The 20,749-nt window shown below is 43.7% G+C and overlaps 1 protein-coding gene across 1 annotated transcript in view; it reads left to right on the forward strand.

Annotated features, from left to right (window-relative positions):
* The first annotated feature begins 4,894 nt into the window (after positions 1-4,894).
* The window catches only part of LOC137269960 (uncharacterized), a 51,646-nt gene continuing 35,791 nt past the window's right edge, over positions 4,895-20,749 (forward strand). Inside the window, exon 1 of the mRNA XM_067803794.1 lies at positions 4,895-4,950. Within this exon, the coding sequence (XP_067659895.1) occupies positions 4,895-4,950 (56 nt within the window). The remainder of the gene's footprint in view (positions 4,951-20,749) is intronic.

Genomic DNA, 20,749 nt, shown 5'->3' on the forward strand with positions numbered 1-20,749 from the left:
CGATAATTTTTCTGATTATCTGAATCTAGGGTAGGTTTCTTCAGGAGTGGTCGGATGACTGCCTTCTCCAAGATATCAGGAAAAGTGCCTTGTTGTAAGCATAAGTTCACAATGATTGATAAGATTGGTAACAAAATGTCCAAGTGTTCAAACAAAAGAGTTTGGATTGGATCCTCAGAGCATGTGGTTCTAAGGGTGTATTAAGGGTGTTGTGTCACTCTGGTATAGGTGAGATGTAGTATTTTGTGGTTATGGTTTGTATAGCTTCAGGTTTAGGTGTTGCTCCTGAAATGATCCAGTACACAAGAACAGGTATGTCACAGAGGTGTGTATTGCTGGGTGTGTACAGGGTGTCTTCAGGGGGGTTTGTATAGCTTCAGGTTTAGGTGTTGCTCTTGAAAGGGTCCAGTACCACAGAGCAGATATGTCAAAGATAGAGGTGTGTACTGCTGGGTGTCAATAGGATGTCTTCGGGGTGGTTTGTATAGCTTCAGGTTTAGGTGATGCTCGTCAAATGGTCCAGTACACAAGAACAGATATCCAGACTGAGATTCACTCAGGTGACAACTCTACTTCCAGGATGACAGATCCCCTCCCCACAGGATGACAGATCCCCTCCCCCTTCCAGTAACAATACAGATTCACTCAGGTGATATACCTACCCTCAAGGTGAGAGATCCCCCTTCCAGTAACAGTACATATTCACTCAGGTGATATATCAGCCCTCAAGGTGAGAGATCCCCCTTCAGGTGACTGTACAGATTCACTCTGGTGATAAACCTACCTTCAAGGTGAGAGATCCCCCTGTGGGTGACTGTACAGATTCACTCAGGTGATATACCTACCTTCAAGGTGAGAGATCCCCCTTCCAGTAACAGTACAGATTCACTCAGGTGATAAACCTACCTTCAAGGTGCGAGATCCCCCTTCAGGTGACTGTACAGATTCACTCAGGTGATATACCTACCTTCAAGGTGAGAGATCCCCCTTCGGTTGACTGTACAGATTCACTCAGGTGATATACCTACCTTCAAGGTGCGAGATCCCCCTTCCAGTAACAGTACAGATTCACTCGGGTGATATACCTACCTTCAAGGTGCGAGATCCCCCTTCCAGTAACAGTACAGATTCACTCGGGTGATATACCTACCTTCAAGGTGCAAGATCCCCCTTCAGGTGACTGTACGGATTCACTTGGGTGATTAATCTGCCTTGAAGGTGAGAGATCATCTTCAAGTGATACATCTACCCCCAAGATGACACACCCTCATCCCCAGTGACAGTGCACATTCATTCAGGTGATACATTTACCCTGAAGATGACAGACCCTCATACCCCTTCCAGTGGCATTGCTTCTTCCTTCAGGTGATAAATCTACCTTGAAGATGACGTATCCTCATCCCCCTTCCAGTGACACTGCACATTTTTCAGGTGATACATCTACCCCACAAGATGACGGACCCTCATCCCCATTCAAGTGGCAGTGCATACGTTCAGGTGATACATCTACCCCCAAGATGGGAGATACCCCTCCACATTCCAGAGACAGTGCATACGTTCAGGTGATACATGTTCCCCCAAGATGGGAGATACCCCTCCCCATTCCAGTGACAGTGCACATTCATTCATTCAGGTGATACATGTACCCCCAAGATGGGAGATACCCCTCCCCATTCCAGTGACAGTGCACATTCATTCATTCAGGTGATACATGTACCCCCAAGATGGGAGATACTCCTCCACATTCCAGTGGCAGTGCATACATTCAGGTGATACATGTACCCCTAAGATGGGAGATACCCCTCCCCATTCCAGTGGTAGTGCATACATTCAGGTGATACATGTACCCCCAAGATGGGAGATACCCCTCCCCATTCCAGAGACAGTGCACATTCATTCAGGTGATACATGTACCCCCAAGATGGGAGATACTCCTCCCCATTCCAGTGGCAGTGCACATTCCTTCAGGTGTCATCTGCCCCAGGTATACATGTAGATTAACCCAGGTATTAAGTGTGTCTTCTCCCTCTCCCCCTTCTCCCCCTACCTCCCTCCCAGCTGACAGATAAGCCCCAGGTATACATGTCGATAATACCAAAAAAAAAAGATGCAAGGGGTGTTGCATGGTTTAACTCTCTTTATTTTGGTACTTTTGTACAAAATTGAAATTGATGCATTAAATAAAATCAATTCATAAGCAGGAATACATACAAGGATATTATATCTATATCTTCTTTGAATAAAATGACATGGCCACATTTTCAGTTTGTATTAATCTGGGTTGTTGTTAGTGTTGTGGGTGCTGTTGGTAGGGCTGGGGTGTGTAGGACAAATTGAAATTGAGTACCTGCATGGTTTGTAGTGTTGTGAGAACAAGAAGATAACCATAAGCGTGTCAAATTTAGATGCGACAAATGCATCCCAGAATTCCCCATACATTTTAGAATCAAATTATAAATGGTCTCTGTCACCAATACCAACCGTGTAAATACAATGAAACTAACGATTCTGTATGTAAAGATAAACGTTGTGCTTGAGAAATTGCGCTCATTTGATATGTAACCAAAGAAAACTTCTGTTATTACACTATATAGCATTTCTGAAAATTTCCAACATCCAGCTGTGTATTCATTCCTTGTAACGAGTCAGTACCTTTTAGAATAGGCATGGCAAGAGTGTCTCTATGTGATCTGAGTTAAGTTGACTTAATGTTAAACAGCAGAATTATGCCCCTTATCTTTATACATGTATAACTTGTCTGTTGTTATTTGACATCACAGAAGAACTTGACAATTACTGTGAGTCATTTTTAATCTTGAGCGCACAAACCCATTTCATGTATGCTTATGTCGTTCAGATGGCAGGCTGTATTTTCATTGCTAAGGCTAAGTGCATTTATTGGTGCACGATGAAAAACCGAGAAATTGACTGTTTTTAGTCACATAACAAAATTTTGTCTGCATCTCAAACTACCGGGGTAGTTACAGTTATTTTTGTATCAACAGGCAGGAAATTTAATATTCTACATTTCTGTGTAATTTCATAGTTGTATGCAGATCCAGGACCAATTCTCGCACAACAGTCACTTTTCAAATCTAATGAAAGTGTGCGCCTGAAAAAACCTCAGCATCCAGGGAGTCAATCCAGGTGACATATCCTCCCCGGAGATTGCAGATACTCCCTTACCCCAAAATGACATATTTCCTTGAAGTGACCATGTTGTATCTTGAGGTCACCTTTTTATTTAGGATTTTCCCAATTTGACATGATATTGTTTCATTAACACACCATAGACATACCGTTTAGCTGCCAAATGTCGTTGATCAGTTTTCTTTATTGTGGTGCATTATGCAAAGGGGTTGTATGTGATCAGTAGACAAGGGGGAGATAATTTAGAACATTTGGTGAAAGAGTAAGCTCCCTTGGTGTGCTTTTTGTCAGGTTCAATATAGTGAAACTTCAATGCCCAGTGGCCTGCAATGACAGAAATTGAGGGACAGCATACTTGATCACAATATGGAAGCCATTTTATGAAAAGGACGCCAAATATTTTTGTGAAATATTTAAATTGTTCCTGATTGTTAATATGTTTGTTGAAGAAAATATTACAAGATGTCATATGGTGTAGAGAGAGCTACCTTTGGTAGATGAGGTAGCACTACAGTGTCACTCAGTTCAGTCAAGATATTTAATACCTATGTAAGTACATTAAAGTTGGTCCTTTACTCAGGAATTTTCTGTATCTGTATGTCGGCATGTCGTGAGGATAATAACCCTGCAACAAGTGGAGTGTTTCCAGTGGTTGTCCACCTGTGTTCTGAGTGTGCCTCAGATGAGAAGTGTGATCCTTGAGTAGTAATTGTACCAAACGCCAGTCAGATACAGATGCTGTTTAAGATGAGGGATGTCAAAAAACCAAATTTAGTCACTGAGCTAAGAAAGTCTTTCGTGGACTCTCTGAACATTAATATTAATTCAGCAGGTCTGTCAGTGTTGCTCAACCACAAACTGACCAAGCAAAATTGCCTTGTATTCATTTGCAACATTTAGATTTAGTTTATAAGTCAGGGTTCTTTGTTATAGCTTACATATTATTTATGTCTCCAAGCTAAGACTGTATTATTGGGTTAAATAAACACCTCTGTCAAGCTTTCTCTGACTGGAAGGGAGATAATCCAGTTCCTGCATCAATTTGGTGGCGATGAAAGGGACAGGTGAAAGGGGGAAATATGGAGATAACATGACTCTTGCTTGAGCTGTAGGGAATGGGGAAGTATGGAGTTAACATGACTCTTGCTTGAGCTGTAGGGAGTATTGAACTCATATCGCAGGAATGAGATGGAGTTCACTGACATCTGAGTTCTTGTTGCTCAAACATTGTCTGACCAAGGAGAACCGTCTTGGAATTATTTTACATCAGTCCAGGTGGAGGTTTAAGTCAGGGTCTTTGTCATAGCCTGAATATTATGGGTTAAATATTTTGGCTGAAGTACTCTCAAATACTATGGGTAACTAATCTGATGGCGTGCAGTGACTTCCTCCATTCCAAGCATTGCTTCTAGGTCAGTATTGGTTTGAAATTGAATTGAAACTGGTTGGCATGACATGACATGACATGACGTTACATGACATGACATGACATGACATGACGTAACGTAACATGACGTTACATGGCAGTCGGCTACTCCTTGCATTCTCTCCTGTGTTTCTCAATACAAGGTTGGAGCTTTGTCATCTGCATACGGTTCAGTCATATCATCAATATTGTTTATCTTCCTCAGGCTGGAACACGTTAGGGTTCTAGGCTATGGTTGGGTTACCCCTTTAAAGGTCTGAGAGTTAGTGTGCCATGTTCTGGGGGAGCACCCCTTTTAGGTCCTACAGTTAGGGCGCCATGGTGCAGGCGGGGCACCCCTTTAAAGGTCTGTCTGAGGGTAAGGATGCCATGCTGTGGGTTGGCAGTCCTTTAAAGGTTGGATAGTTAGATTGCCGTGCTAAGGGTGGTGCACCCCTTTAAGGTCTTACAGTTAGGGTGCCCTGCTCTTAGTGGGGCACCCCTTTATAGGTCGGAGGGTTATGGGGCCATTCTGTGGGTGGTGCACCCCTCTAAGGTCCGAGAGTAAGGGTGTACCTGAGGGTAAGGATGCTGTGAGTTGGCAGTCTTTTAAAGGTAAGAGATTTACGACACCCAGCTCTGGGTGGGACACCCCTTTCAGAGTCTTAGGCTTAGGTTGCCATGCTATGGGTGGGACACCCCTTTCAGAGTCTTAGGGTTAGGTTGCCATGGTATGGGTGGGACACCCCTTTCAGAATCTTAGGGTTAAGGTGCCATGCTATGGGTGGGACACCCCTTTCAGAGTCTTAGGGTTAGGTTGCCATGCTAGGGGTGGAACACCCCTTTCAGAATCCTATGATTACGGTAGCATGGTATGGGTGAGACTCAGAATCTTAGGGTTAAGGTGCCATGCTATGGGTGGGACACCCCTTTCAGATCCAAGGGTTAGGGTGCGATGTTATGGGTAGGACACCCCTTTCAGAGTCTTAGGGTTAGGTTGCCATGGTATGGGTAGGACACCCCTTTCAGAGTCTTAGGGTTAGGTTGCCATGGTATGGGTGGGACACCCCTTTCAGATCCAAGGGTTAGGGTGCGATGTTATGGGTAGGACACCCCTTTCAGAGTCTTAGGGTTAGGTTGCCATGGTATGGGTAAGACACTCTTTTCAGAGTCTTAGGCTTAGGTTGCCATGCTATGGGTGGGACACCCCTTTCAGAATCTTAGGGTTAAGGTGCCATGGTATGGGTTGGACACCCCTTTCAGAGTCTTAGGTTTAGGGTGTTATGTTAAGGGTGGAACACCCCTTTCAGAATCCTATGATTACGGTAGCATGGTATGGGTGAGACTCAGAATCTTAGGGTTAAGGTGCCATGGTATGGGTGGGACACCCCTTTCAGATCCAAGGGTTAGGGTGCGATGTTATGGGTAGGACACCCCTTTCAGAGTCTTAGGTTTAGGTTGCCATGCTATGGGTGGGACACCCCTTTCAGAATCTAAGGGTTAAGGTGCCATGGTATGGGTTGGACACCCCTTTCAGAGTCTTAGGTTTAGGGTGTTATGTTAAGGGTGGAACACCCCTTTCAGAGTCTTAGGTTTAGGGTGATATGTTATGGGTGGAACACCCCTTTCAGAGTCTTAGGGTTAGGTTGCAATGGTATGGGTAGGACACCCCTTTGGGAGTCTTAGGGTTAGGGTGCCCTGGTATGGGTGGGACACCCCTTTGGGAGTCTTAGGGTTAGGGTGCCATGGTATGGGTGGGACACCCCTTTCAGAGTCTTAGGGTTAGGGTGCCCTGGTATGGGTGGGACACCCCTTTGGGAGTCTTAGGGTTAGGGTGCCATGGTATGGGTGGGACACCCCTTTCAGAGTCTTAGGGTTAGGGTGCCCTGGTATGGGTGGGACACCCCTTTGGGAGTCTTAGGGTTAGGGTGCCATGGTATGGGTGGGACACCCCTTTCAGAGTCTTAGGTTTAGGGTGTTATGTTATGGGTGGAACACCCCTTTCAGAGTCTTAGGGTTAGGGTGCCATGGTATGGGTGGGACACCCCTTTCAGAGTCTTAGGTTTAGGGTGTTATGTTATGGGTGGAACACCCCTTTGGGAGTCTTAGGATTAGGGTGCCCTGGTATGGGTGGGACACCCCTTTCAGAGTCTTAGGGTTAGGGTGCTATGTTATGGGTGGGACACCCCTTTGGGAGTCTTAGGGTTAGGGTGCCATGGTATGGGTGGAACACCCCTTTCAGAGTCTTAGGGTTAGGGTGTTATGTTAAGGGTGGAACACCCCTTTCAGAGTCTTAGGTTTAGGGTGACATGTTATGGGTGGAATACCCCTTTCAGAGTCTTAGGGTTAGGTTGCAATGGTATGGGTAGGACACCCCTTTGGGAGTCTTAGGGTTAGGGTGCCCTGGTATGGGTGGGACACCCCTTTGGGAGTCTTAGGGTTAGGGTGCCATGGTATGGGTGGGACACCCCTTTCAGAGTCTTAGGTTTAGGGTGTTGTGTTTTGGGTGGAACACCCCTTTCAGAGTCTTAGGTTTAGGGTGATATGTTATGGGTGGAACACCCCTTTCAGAGTCTTAGGGTTAGGGTGCCATGGTATGGGTGGGACACCCCTTTCAGAGTCTTAGGTTTAGGGTGATATGTTATGGGTGGAACACCCCTTTCAGAGTCTTAGGGTTAGGGTGCCATGGTATGGGTGGGACACCCCTTTGGGAGTCTTAGGGTTAGGGTGCCATGGTATGGGTGGGACACCCCTTTCAGAGTCTTAGGTTTAGGGTGTTATGTTATGGGTGGAACACCCCTTTCAGAGTCTTAGGGTTAGGGTGCCATGGTATGGGTGGGACACCCCTTTCAGAGTCTTAGGTTTAGGGTGTTATGTTATGGGTGGAACACCCCTTTGGGAGTCTTAGGATTAGGGTGCCCTGGTATGGGTGGGACACCCCTTTCAGAGTCTTAGGGTTAGGGTGCTATGTTATGGGTGGGACACCCCTTTGGGAGTCTTAGGGTTAGGGTGCCATGGTATGGGTGGAACACCCCTTTCAGAGTCTTAGGGTTAGGGTGCCATGGTATGGGTGGGACACCCCTTTCAGAGTCTTAGGTTTAGGGTGATATGTTATGGGTGGAACACCCCTTTCAGAATCTTAGGTTTAGGGTGCCATGTTATGGGTGGAACACCCCTTTCAGAGTCTTAGGGTTAGGGTGCCATGGTATGGGTGGGACACCCCTTTCAGAGTCTTAGGGTTAGGGTGCCATGGTATGGGTGGAACACCCCTTTCAGAGTCTTAGGTTTAGGGTGATATGTTATGGGTGGAACACCCCTTTCAGAATCTTAGGGTTAGGGTGCCATGGTATGGGTGGAACACCCCTTTCAGAATCTTAGGTTTAGGGTGCCATGGTATGGGTGGGACACCCCTTTCAGAATCTTAGGGTTAGGGTGCCCTTGTATGGGTGGGACACCCCTTTCAGAATCTTAGGTTTAGGGTGATATGTTATGGGTGGAACACCCCTTTCAGAGTCTTAGGTTTAGGGTGCCATGGTATGGGTGGGACACCCCTTTCAGAGTCTTAGGGTTAGGGTGCCATGGTATGGGTGGGACACCCCTTTCAGAATCTTAGGTTTAGGGTGATATGTTATGGGTGGGACACCCCTTTCAGAGTCTTAGGGTTAGGGTGCCATGTTATGGGTGGAACACCCCTTTCAGAGTCTTAGGGTTAGGGTGCCATGCTATGGGTGGGACACCCCTTTCAGAGTCTTAGGTTTAGGGTGATATGTTATGGGTGGAACACCCCTTTCAGAGTCTTAGGTTTAGGTTGCCATGGTATGGGTAGGACACCCCTTTCAGAGTCTTAGGGTTAGGGTGCCATGCTATGGGTGGGACACCCCTTTCAGAGTCTTAGGTTTAGGGTGATATGTTATGGGTGGAACACCCCTTTCAGAGTCTTAGGGTTAGGGTGCCATGCTATGGGTGGGACACCCCTTTCAGAGTCTTAGGGTTAGGGTGCTATGTTATGGGTGGAACACCCCTTTCAGAGTCTTAGGGTTAGGGTGCCATGGTGTCGGTGGGACACCCCTTTCAGAGTCTTAGGGTTAGGGTGCTATGCTATGGGTGGGACACCCCTTTCAGAGTCTTAGGGTTAGGGTGATATGTTATGGGTGGAACACCCCTTTGGGAGTCTTAGGGTTAGGGTGCCATGTTATGGGTGGAACACCCCTTTCAGAATCTTAGGTTTAGGGTGATATGTTATGGGTGGAACACCCCTTTCAGAGTCTTAGGGTTAGGGTGCCATGGTATGGGTGGAACACCCCTTTCAGAATCTTAGGGTTAGGGTGCTATGTTATGGGTGGAACACCCCTTTCAGAGTCTTAGGATTAGGGTGCCCTGGTATGGGTGGAACACCCCTTTCAGAGTCTTAGGGTTAGGGTGCCATGCTATGGGTGGGACACCCCTTTCAGAATCTTAGGTTTAGGGTGATATGTTATGGGTGGAACACCCCTTTCAGAGTCTTAGGGTTAGGGTGCCATGCTATGGGTGGAACACCCCTTTCAGAATCTTAGGTTTAGGGTGCCATGGTATGGGTGGGACACCCCTTTCAGAGTCTTAGGGTTAGGGTGCCATGGTATGGGTGGGACACCCCTTTCAGAATCTTAGGTTTAGGGTGATATGTTATGGGTGGAACACCCCTTTCAGAGTCTTAGGGTTAGGGTGCCATGGTATGGGTGGAACACCCCTTTCAGAATCTTAGGGTTAGGGTGCTATGTTATGGGTGGAACACCCCTTTCAGAGTCTTAGGATTAGGGTGCCCTGGTATGGGTGGAACACCCCTTTCAGAGTCTTAGGGTTAGGGTGCCATGGTATGGGTGGGACACCCCTTTCAGAATCTTAGGTTTAGGGTGATATGTTATGGGTGGAACACCCCTTTCAGAGTCTTTGGGTTAGGGTGCCATGGTATGGGTGGGACACCCCTTTGGGAGTCTTAGGGTTAGGGTGCCATGGTATGGGTGGGACACCCCTTTCAGAGTCTTAGGATTAGGGTGCCATGGTATGGGTGGGACACCCCTTTCAGAGTCTTAGGTTTAGGGTGCTATGTTATGGGTAGGACACCCCTTTCAGAGTCTTAGGTTTAGGGTGCCATGGTATGGGTGGGACACCCCTTTCAGAGTCTTAGGGTTAGGGTGCTATGTTATGGGTGGAACACCCCTTTCAGAGTCTTAGGTTTAGGGTGATATGTTGTGGGTAGGACACCCCTTTCAGAGTCTTAGGTTTAGGGTGCCATGGTATGGGTGGGACACCCCTTTCAGAGTCTTAGGGTTAGGGTGCCCTGGTATGGGTGGGACACCCCTTTCAGAGTCTTAGGTTTAGGGTGTTATGTTAAGGGTGGAACATCCCTTTCAAAGTCTTAGGGTTAGGGTGCCATGGTATGGGTGGTACACCCCTTTCAGAGTCTTAGGGTTAGGGTGCCATGGTATGGGTGGGACACCCCTTTCAGAGTCTTAATGTTATAGTCCTATGGTGCGTTTGGGATACCTCATTCAGAATGTTAGGTTTATGGTACTATGTTAAGGGTGGAAATTTGATAAAAATAGAAAGAGTGTGTTGGCCCTACATCTTGGCTAATTTCCATTAAACAAAAAATGGGACAACTAACAAGTTGCTGCTGATCGAGATGAAAAGTAGAACTTCTGAATGATATTTTCTGAAAGAAAAATACATTTACTTACTGGCATTGAAAGAACTGTCAGCCATGAGGACAGGCAGAAAACAAAAAACATTTGGTCCCAGTGGTTTTCAGCAGCAGCAGAGATAAGTGTCACATTAACAGCTCTGAAACATAAGTAACCGCATAAATATACTCAGTTAGTCATATTTTCGGATTCTCTCTCATGTCTTTGTGGCTATTAAAAATATATCTTCTTAACATCTACTTTTATATGAAATTATTGAGTTATTTAATGTTGTTGCTACTAGCTAAAACAACATTTTTTTTGGTCTATTTCCCTGCCATGTTAGAATTTCTGGTAACGCGGGTTGATGCTGGAGCTAAAGCAGCACCCAATAGATCTGTGACACCACTTCTACTTCCCTACACTCACAACAAACCAATCATCAGACCTTACCATTGATGCAGATGAAGTGGTCCATCAATTGAAATTAAACCAGCTTCTGAATATATCAACTTTGGTTTTCAGTCCAGCTTTGAAGAAGTCATTATGCAACAGCTGTTTTTCTCATGTCAGATATACTCATGGTTCCTGTTGAAAGTTGAGGTGCCTCCATTCTGTATCCCTTGTGATGAAAGAATCACAGTCAAGCCTGTCCTGCTTGACTACTGATTTTTCCATCACAAGGGATAAGTTTTAGTGCAAAATTAGTGAAATGTATTGGTGATGTACCTTCAGTTGTTGATAACCTGTTGCTTGTTTTATATCTTGTATTGTCCATATTTTATAATTTCCTTGTTTTTAATGTAGTTTGTCACTTGGTCTAAATATTCTTGTTTTAAGTGTCATGAATATATAGCTTGTTTTAATCACTACATAGTGGAAATACTGCCAATATGACCAGAAAACTCACTCACCCACTCACATACTATTTTGATTATAATTGTTGAATAAAATACTGAAGAAAGTGAGTGGGATGGGATGTGGAGTACACTGGTCAGTGTTGTACACCTGCCACCCCTGTACTGTACACTGTCAGTCTTAATTAAACGGAGGTAGATGCACTGGTCAGTGTTGGACACCAGCCACCTCTGTACTGTACACTGTCAGTCTTAAAGGGAGGTAGAGTAGATTGGTCAGTTTTGTACACCCACCACCCAGGTACTGTACGCTGTCAGTCTTAGAAGAAGGTAGAGTAGACTGGTCAGTGTTGAACACCAGCCACTGCTCTACTGTACACTGTCAGTCTTAAAGGGAGGTAGGGTAGACTGGTCAGTTTTGTACACCAAGCACCCATGTACTGTACGCTGTCAGTCTTAAAGGGAGGTAGGGACACAGGTCAGTGTTGGACACCAGCCACCCCTGGCGTGCAGTGCAGGGTGGAAGTTTAATAGGGATAAACTGGTGGTGAGGACAAACGGTACTTCCAGTGCTCAAAAATTCTACTTTTAGTACTGACAATTTCTACTTCCGGTCCTCTCAAAATATACTTCCAGTCGACATAAAATTCAACTTCCGGTTCTGAGAAAATTGTACTTTCGGTCATGACAAAATTCTACATCCAGTCTATGACAAATTCTTCCTCCGGCGCTGACATTCTACTTCCGGTCATGAGAAACTTCTACTTCCGGTGCTGTCATTCTACTTCCGTTCCTGAGAAAATTCTACTTCCGGTGCTGTCATTCTACTTCCGGTCCTGAGAAAGTTCTACTTCCGGTCCTGACATTCTACTTCCGGTGCCGACAAAATTGTACTTCCGGCGCTGACATTCTACTTCCGGTCATGAGAAACTTCTACTTCCGGTGCTGACATTCTACTTCCGTTTCTGAGAAAATTCTACCTCCGGTGCCGTCATTCTACTTCCGGTGCTGACATTCTACTTCCGGTCCTGAGAAAATTCTACTTCCGGTTCTGACATTCTACTTCCGGTGCCGACAAAATTGTACTTCCGGTGCTGACATTCTACTTCCGGTCCTGAGAAAATTCTACTTCCGGTGCTGTCATTCTACTTCCGGTCCTGAGAAAGTTCTACTTCCGGTGCTGACATTCTACTTCCGTTTCTGAGAAAATTCTACCTCCGGTGCCGTCATTCTACTTCCGGTCCTGAGAAAATTCTACTTCCAGCGCTGACATTCTACTTCCGGTCATGAGAAACTTCCACTTCCGGTGCTGACATTCTACTTCCGTTTCTGAGAAAATTCTACCTCCGGTGCCGTCATTCTACTTCCGGTGCTGACATTCTACTTCCGGTCCCGAGAAAATTCTACTTCCGGTACTCGCAAAGTCTACATCCCCTACACTAAGTACTAAGACTGTACATCCAGTTCTAACAGACTGTACACTGTACACCCACTACTGACACCAAGTATAAACAGACTGTACAGACAGTACATCCAGTACCGACAGCCTGTACGTTCAGTAGTAACAGCGCCGATATTTCCAACATGTCGTATCATATGTGTATGTCCAAACAACGATAGAATAGATTGTGGCAAAATGTAAACATGCAGTGTCACGAATGTTCCTTTTTGACTCTGTCCGAAGTTGTTCAGATCACTACAGTAACTGGTACAACCGTAAAACAAGCTGCTTGGGAATATCCGAGTATGTAGACATACTGTCAGCTTTGCAAGTAATAGTATATGTGCAATGCAAGCAAAGACGTTTCCACAAAATACTAGGTTCCTTAATTGTCAAATAAGGCTTGGAATTTCTTCGTGAGATTTTTATGGTTACATGGCTACTCTGAAATTTAAGACAGATTTCATGCTAAGCCTTTCATTTCACACATCAAGTTACATCAATAGACTTAAATTGGCAAATTGTAAATAATGTTCAGCCAATGAAAGATCTCCGGAAAAGCTGTACCTTCTTTGATCACGTGGCGTGTGTGGATGCGTACCTGTGTTCCCTTTGATTGATTAGATTGTAAAATAAACTGCACCATATAATTATGAAATTGCCAATGGACGAGTTCTTTTTAAGGGTAACAGTGGTTGGTTGTATTTTTAGAAATTCTCAATTGTTGCACCTTCATTCTTCAATTGTTATTTGCTTTTGTGTCACTCTCATTGTATGTTGCATGGTGTTCATCTTGGCACAGTAATATACAGAGACAAAGAGTTCCCAGACATGACACACTAAGCCCACTGTTATCTCTCTCGGAGGTGACAACAGTCTCTCAGCTGACCAGTCTGCCGCCAGAACTGTTGTGTTCGAGGCGTGACGTCATATCTGTCAATGATGACGTCATGACTCTGTCCCCGTCTCGGCACCCAGTTGCTGTTTACACAAGAAAAGTCATAACTGGCTACACTGACGTCACGGCTGTGCCCTGACACTGGGCTGTGTACTTGCCCCCAGTTATTGTTGACTTCCGGAGACCGACTGACTTGTTTACAAATAATTGCTGCGAATGGCTTTGGTCTGAAACAGTTGTGTGGTTCTTTTCCATACCCACATTAATCCTCTATGTTATCATTATTATAGTATATTATGTTTAAGTGTCCATATTTCCACAGAAATACCCTGAATACATCGACAACACATACTTGATTCATTCAGGCACACATAAAATATTATTGACCAAGTCACGTGACCGTTTATGAGTCGAAGGGAAATTGGTTGACGTTTCAGAATTTATAGTTACATTCTGTCAACAACAAATGAATTTATCAATGTTTCACGGTGATGGTTTGTTTGTGCATTTGTTGTGTCGGATTCAACGACGGTAGCCCCGGTGAAATGAGTGAGTGAGTGAGTGTAAATTATGGTTGGTATTCAGTGCCAGACCCGACAATCCATGCGACCTGCTGTATGCGATGGCAGTTACCATTATATATGTGTTTAAAGTTTGTTTAGCGGGTAGTAATGCATAACACAGAAGCATACGCATGGCACAATACACGTTTTCAAGAAGAAGAAAAATTGCACATATTCATAATTCGTTGTCCAGCCAGAAATGGCCTACCAGACACTTAGTTACAATAAAATCTATTTGAGAGCGCTCAAGCGCTAAAATATAATTTAAGTTTTATCACACAAGAAAGGTATAAGTATTAATTCTCACGAATCTCTCTTTAAAGTATTACATTATAAGGTTTTTTTCTGCGCCTAAACATAGCGCTCACTGTAGCGACAAGTGGTGTGGAGAGTTGAGGATACTTCCTAAGACATTGCTTCATCTGTGGAGGGCAGAATAAAGAATTGTGAGTAAATAGCATTGGCTTTCAGCCACAACCTAGATCGGATGTGTAAATAAAATGGACATGAGGTTAGAAAATGTGTCATCTTCAACTTCAGAGTAATTGCAGTGTTTAGATATACGTTGCTTTAATGCAGTTTTGCGACGGGAAAGTCGACCAACTTCTACCTCTAAAAGGAGGGAGACACATCTCCCTTCGCTGAGAGCGGTCAGAGACTGAACGAACATAAGGAGAAACCCCCAGAGTATTTTTGAATATTCTAGTAACTGGAACATCATCAGAAATTAATTTGTCAGAAGATATTTAAGACCATGTTATCCTAGGGGATTTTCTTAACCTCAAGGACCAAGTTTGAATGCAACTAGTCAGTCTTATGGTTCAGCTGTATTTAATTTTCTCCCAAAACGGGTAATTTCTATTTATTGTCTTGAAATACAGGAGAGCCACCCCATTTCACCCCCAACTGCAAGATTTACTGTCTTAGGATAATTGTATTAATTGTCTGTCTCATCATCTCAAATATGCCCAGATCACACGACGTCATCCGTCTGTCGGTGACGATACACACTACTCGGCAAGTCAACAGTGCACAGTACGTCTAGCACCAACTTGTTTGTTTTAACAGTGTTCCATGAAGTAACGCAACATTGTTACATAGTTATTTTCGCAAACAAGAAGCGTTACTGCCGGTGAAATCCAGTTCTGGAGCGTGGCAACATTTATTTAGCAAACATAACGCATATCTTTACAAGAAATAACTAAACAATTCAGATGTTCAGAATGAAATACTGGTTTGTTGTAACCTACAGTTTTAACAGTCTGTAACAGGCAGATTAAAAAAACTGTATAATTTCTAATTTTTATTTTGTTTGATTTCAGAGAGAGATGCTGACGAAGGAGAAAATACTGACTCAGCTCAGATAATGCTTGTCGATTCTGCATATCTTTACGTGACTTGAACAGTCGCATCCATGTGTGTAAATAAAGATGAAAAGAATAAAATAGATTTTTAATTCTGTACAAGCTTTTGTTCTTTCGGGAGTACTGTGTTACCAGCAATAACACGATGATTACAAATTCTATCCGCTTGGGTGCAGTTGCTTTCCTGTGGGCCATGGACGATCAGCCCTGCTATCTGGGTGATCCTAGAGGCGACCCTTTTCTGAACATAGAATGTTATATTCAGTTTCCAAATCGAACCGTTGTACCACACTGACGCTATGCAAACACCTACAAAGTGTAATATTCAAATTCACTCGTAATCAGGGGAATCGGAACTACAGGGATTAAACACTTGACTCCATTACCGTACCGGTACTGTTCCGGCTTGGATAATATCTAGCGTATGTGTCAGTGGCACTTGTGCATACAACGATGCCTGTGCTGCTCAAACAAACAATCATTCAGTAGTATTTCAGTGGGTTTGTGAACACAACTGAATTGGTAGTGTCGAATGCAGTAAGTGTCTGAAATTATTGTTATCTCGCCCACATTGCCGTTTTCAGTCCTTGCAGACCTTCAGTGGCACGTCAGTACCTTGTCATAACAACTGGGTACAAGTATGTACAGTGGTGGGTTTAGAGTACAGAGGCTATGTCGTCAGCACCGCCAGCTATATGACGTCACGACGCCAGCTATGACGTCAAACCCGGCGACCAACCTCGCAGCGTGTCAGCTGCAGAAAAGAAAGAAAGACGTTTATCCTTTGAGTCCTGTACGGCGCGGCGGGCGGGGCATCTTCACGCACCTTGTGCCGTTTTTGTATATATAGATATGAATCTTTCTGCTGTCAATGTTTTGATATAATGTAATTCTTACGGTATACAGGGGTTATTTTTATATAATGAATCGTGTAGTCAGTTTTTAGGCCAGAGCGAAATACGTTGTGACCGTTTTATCCATTCAGAAAACATCTGATTACTGTTATTGCTAAAACATCCTTTACCGTTGCTGGTTTGAAAAATGTTGTCATTCCGATTTTCCCCCATATGTCGTTCCCGGAACAGTAAACCAAGCTAATGAAATGTAAGGACTTGTATGTAAGTGTAGACATACTTCATACTGTGTACCCAGAGCAGCACCACAATATACTCCATACAGAAGCGCCGTTAAGCAGCAGTGATGTCACAGAAACATGTATCGTTTTCGTCATCGTTTCATTTTTTGCTGCTAGAGAATGTCTGAAGTGGTTTTTTTTCTCAGCAACAGTAAATTTATACACATGCAAAAACGTAAAGCGCCACGTTTTTATAGTGTATTCATTTTACCACGGAAGAAGATCCCAAATATAAACTGTAAATGTTTATGACTGAATTAGCCATTCTGGAACCTAACATTGTCAAGATATAACGAGGAAAACGTTCTGCTGAATCTTGAAAATCAGTCTTGAAAATCAAGTTTCACACACTCGGTTTCACCGGTCTGTTGTGAGATTTTCCTATCACTTTAGACTTAGGAAATCAGTCATGGTGAGGAGAAAGTTAGCTTCCGCTGAGAGGTGACAGATGATAGACATAAAAAAATGCAGGGGCATTGCAAAGCAAATGGGTCGTTATCACAGCGTCATCACCCGTTTAGTTGCCAAACATAATAAAACCAATGATGTCAATGACAGTCATAGATATCTCGTTGTAATAGTTACCATTTAGTATCCAAAGGAGCAGATCACAAAAATAGTGGGTGGAGGTTAACTTTCGTGCATGTGTATAACATTGAACTGAGCCATTCCAGGTAGTGTTAGAGCGTTCCCCAATAAGAACCCAATCACAATTTTATCAAGGAATGCGTTACATTGTCCATGCTCCACAACTAATCATTTGTAAAAAGAGATACAATCACTCCAAAAAGTAAGAGTGCCTCGTTTTCCATCAAGAAATGCCGATTAATGCTGGAATCGTCCCACCGTGACCTCATCCACATGCCAAATCAAGTAATTGAACGATTATGATGAGGGCGTTGTCCTTCCTATGTGCACTGATGGCCGTCCTACCTCGCAGGCATGTGTTAGAGGCGACAATGTTATTTATTTACTCAAATTACGACTTTACAAATCCATGTTAGTCCATACTCAAAGTGCCCTGCCAAATGTTCGTTAGTTTGTAATGGTGTTTGCATCGTCCTGACGGACAGTGAATAGGCTATGTTTAAACTACAACAATTCCGTTCTTATCACCACCATGTTCAAATGAGTAATGCCATGATAAATTCCCTCGCCCTCCCAAAATGCCCACATGTCTGTTATGTAATGTGTCAAGTATTAAGTACTGACGACTACGTTGAACATGCTTATCCGTAAGATTCATCATTTAACCGAATTTTGACTGTGACTGGTCTTTCAGCATCCGGTTGAGTGTGCACTAGCCTCTGTGCGTGAATATGATTCTCCATGACTGGTTGTTTGCTGCTATTACAGCTTCATCTGTGAAACAAAACAGGAATTAGACGGGATAATGTTTTATGGTGTAGCAGTGCGGTAATGCCCCACACCGGTCTACATGTTATAACGGGATATACTCTGGAAAACAATTTATGACCTGTACTGGTGCTATGCACGCAAATGTATTTTGAAATAGATCCTGAATAAATACAGGTTAGATCCTGTGTTGCAACATAACAAACATGTTTGGAATCTTTTTGCATTTCTCACTGTCGTATGCATTCAATCAATTTATGGGGAGGATAGGAGGATAGGGTAGGATAGGATAGGATAGGATAGGATTGAATTGGTGATGGGAGCGGGAGAAAAAAGGAGAGACACTAATGCATTTAGAGCACTACAGTGTCCTATTTTTCATTTTATGTGAAAAAAAACCAAGTTCTATGATCAGTTAATTTCTTTATTGGAATTGGGGTAGATATAGATACATATAAGTTCATATGAAATCACTCAATGATTGAATGATTCCCGAAAGCTTGAATTAAACAAACCTAATAATCAATATATATGTACTACATGTATAACATTTATGCAGCATAGGACATCATGTTGCATTGCCCATGTCAGAATACAGCTAGTTTGTGAGGGTTGGGCGATATCAGGCGATCAGAGATCCCCGGGGGCAGAGAAATAAGACTATGAATACTGTGCACTCTTTGTGAAGTTGACTGACTTGCATGCGCCCCATCCTGAACGTCCTGGGTTCGAAACCATTACTTTACAGACATATTAAACCACAGAGAAAATACTGCTATACCTTGATATAAACACGGTGGTGAGTATAGTTTACGCAAAAGTACACTCGTGGAAATTATCACTTACTTATATCAGACTTGAAGGCGCGTCGTCGGCGTGAGTTTCCGTTAACGGCTGGTTTTTAGATATTTGTAGGCCGCTTCAGTTAGTTAGCACTGCCTCTGTTAACCTCGAGGAGGCAATGTAATGCAAGATACAATCAACCAGGTTCGAACCTGCCGAACAAACACGTTATTTTCATCAGAAAATATAAATACTCAACGGTCTCTTGGTAGATATGTGTATGTAGCAGTCCGTGTAAGAAACAACTTTTAACTTGTCAATGTCTATCTCGCCATCACCACCCAACATTACTATTTCGATATATTGTATGTATGGCTATAACGGCAGTGTGTAAATGCTACGTTTTAACAGTCCAATAATGTGGCTTGCGTTGATAAATCTGTGTGCCTGAATAAGTGTTATGTATTTACGCCACGCCACGCCACGCCACGCCACGCCACGCCACGCCACGCCACGCCACGCCGGGGTAGGTGGGTGGGTGGGTGGGACTGGAGTCAGTGTATTATTTCCTGGTACCAGAAAGTTCCAAAGTTCCTGAGTCTATTCTGCCTTCAACATTGTTTTCTTCAATGTTGTTTTCACACCTTCTTTATTAGACCTTTATCAGGAAAGATAGTGCGAGCTCACGTAAAATATGAAGACAATTTCAGTTCATTAATGAAGCTCAAATGGCTATAATATCATGTATAACATATCCCAACTTATCGCACATTGTACAACATTATGTAACATTACTGTGGTCAAACAGCCGCACTGCCTTTCCCGTCATGATATATGAGTGTTTATTCCGCCCCTCCATTAATACAGTGTAGGAAGGCCAGCAACAATGTTTTAACTTCACTAAGCATCTGAAAGGGCAGATGGAAAGAAAATGTTATTTCAGCTTACGAAAAAAAACGAGAAAAGAAACATCTTGTTTATCGCATACAGTTAATGCTGACACTCAAGCGCTGGAATTAGTTAAAAAAGTTAACTTTTCCGACTCCATGAAATACAACTAAAGAAATAAAACATAACAGGTGAAGTATCAATGCCTGTGACACTGTGTGTAGCATGTCCAACAATGTACACCATTAGAGCCAAGAATGTGCACCATTAGAGCCAAGAATGTGCACCATTAGAGCCAAGAATGTACGCCATTAGAGCCAAGAATGTGCGCCATTAGAGCCAAGAATGTGCACCATTAGAGCCAAGAATGTCCACCATTAGAGCCAAGAATGTGCGCCATTAGAGCCAAGAATGTGCGCCATGAGACCATAGGTTGAACATGGATCTATGCAAGAGGACATAATTAAATAATAGGAACAAGAACTGGCCATGTCTGACGTAAATATACAATATATGCACATGGGTCGTATATTCTTGGACTCAGCGACAGTTTGCAGGCATACTTCGTCCTCAAACTAACACCTGCCCCAACATGCAAAGCAAAAGACGCCATGTATGTTTTTCAGGTCCTTCCAGCTTAACGAAGGTTTGAGATGCTTTCGCGTTCTGCCAATCAGGGGTCGAACATTTACCGTCAGGTTGAGCAGCCAAGCAGGTCTGTTCGACTACTTACACACGGTCACATTCACATTTTATCAAAAACACCACTCATATTACAGTAGTTTGTCTAATTTTATTAAAGTATACACTGGCATTTCTTAATTACGCTGACTTAATGACCCGCGTGTGTTTAAAGTTCCATTTACTCTCATGAATGTTCCTTGATTGTGGTTGATGAAAAATACGGATTACGTCATCGTGAATGTTATTGTCGCAATCACAACAAGAACGAAAAAATATTTTCATTAATTTTGGGATCGGATGCATATTTAAAGAACTCTGACCCGGAAGCTGTCGTGTTTACCACCAATTCCATCGTGTGACTGCGCTTTCCTGAATCATCTTAGGGTCCGAAAATTCCACAGTCCGAAGTCGTGGTCGGAATTCTTGCCCAGCGCGCCAAATCGGCATCCCCGACTGGAACCATCGACATCGATGCCGGAAGACATTGCAATCCGTACCCTTTGAGGGTTTCTTGAAGGCACTTTCGGACACCGCCTACGCTATTAATAACACTGTAAACACCGAC

Source organism: Haliotis asinina, unplaced genomic scaffold, assembly GCF_037392515.1.
Source record: "Haliotis asinina isolate JCU_RB_2024 unplaced genomic scaffold, JCU_Hal_asi_v2 scaffold_20, whole genome shotgun sequence".
Classification (NCBI taxonomy): domain Eukaryota; kingdom Metazoa; phylum Mollusca; class Gastropoda; order Lepetellida; family Haliotidae; genus Haliotis; species Haliotis asinina.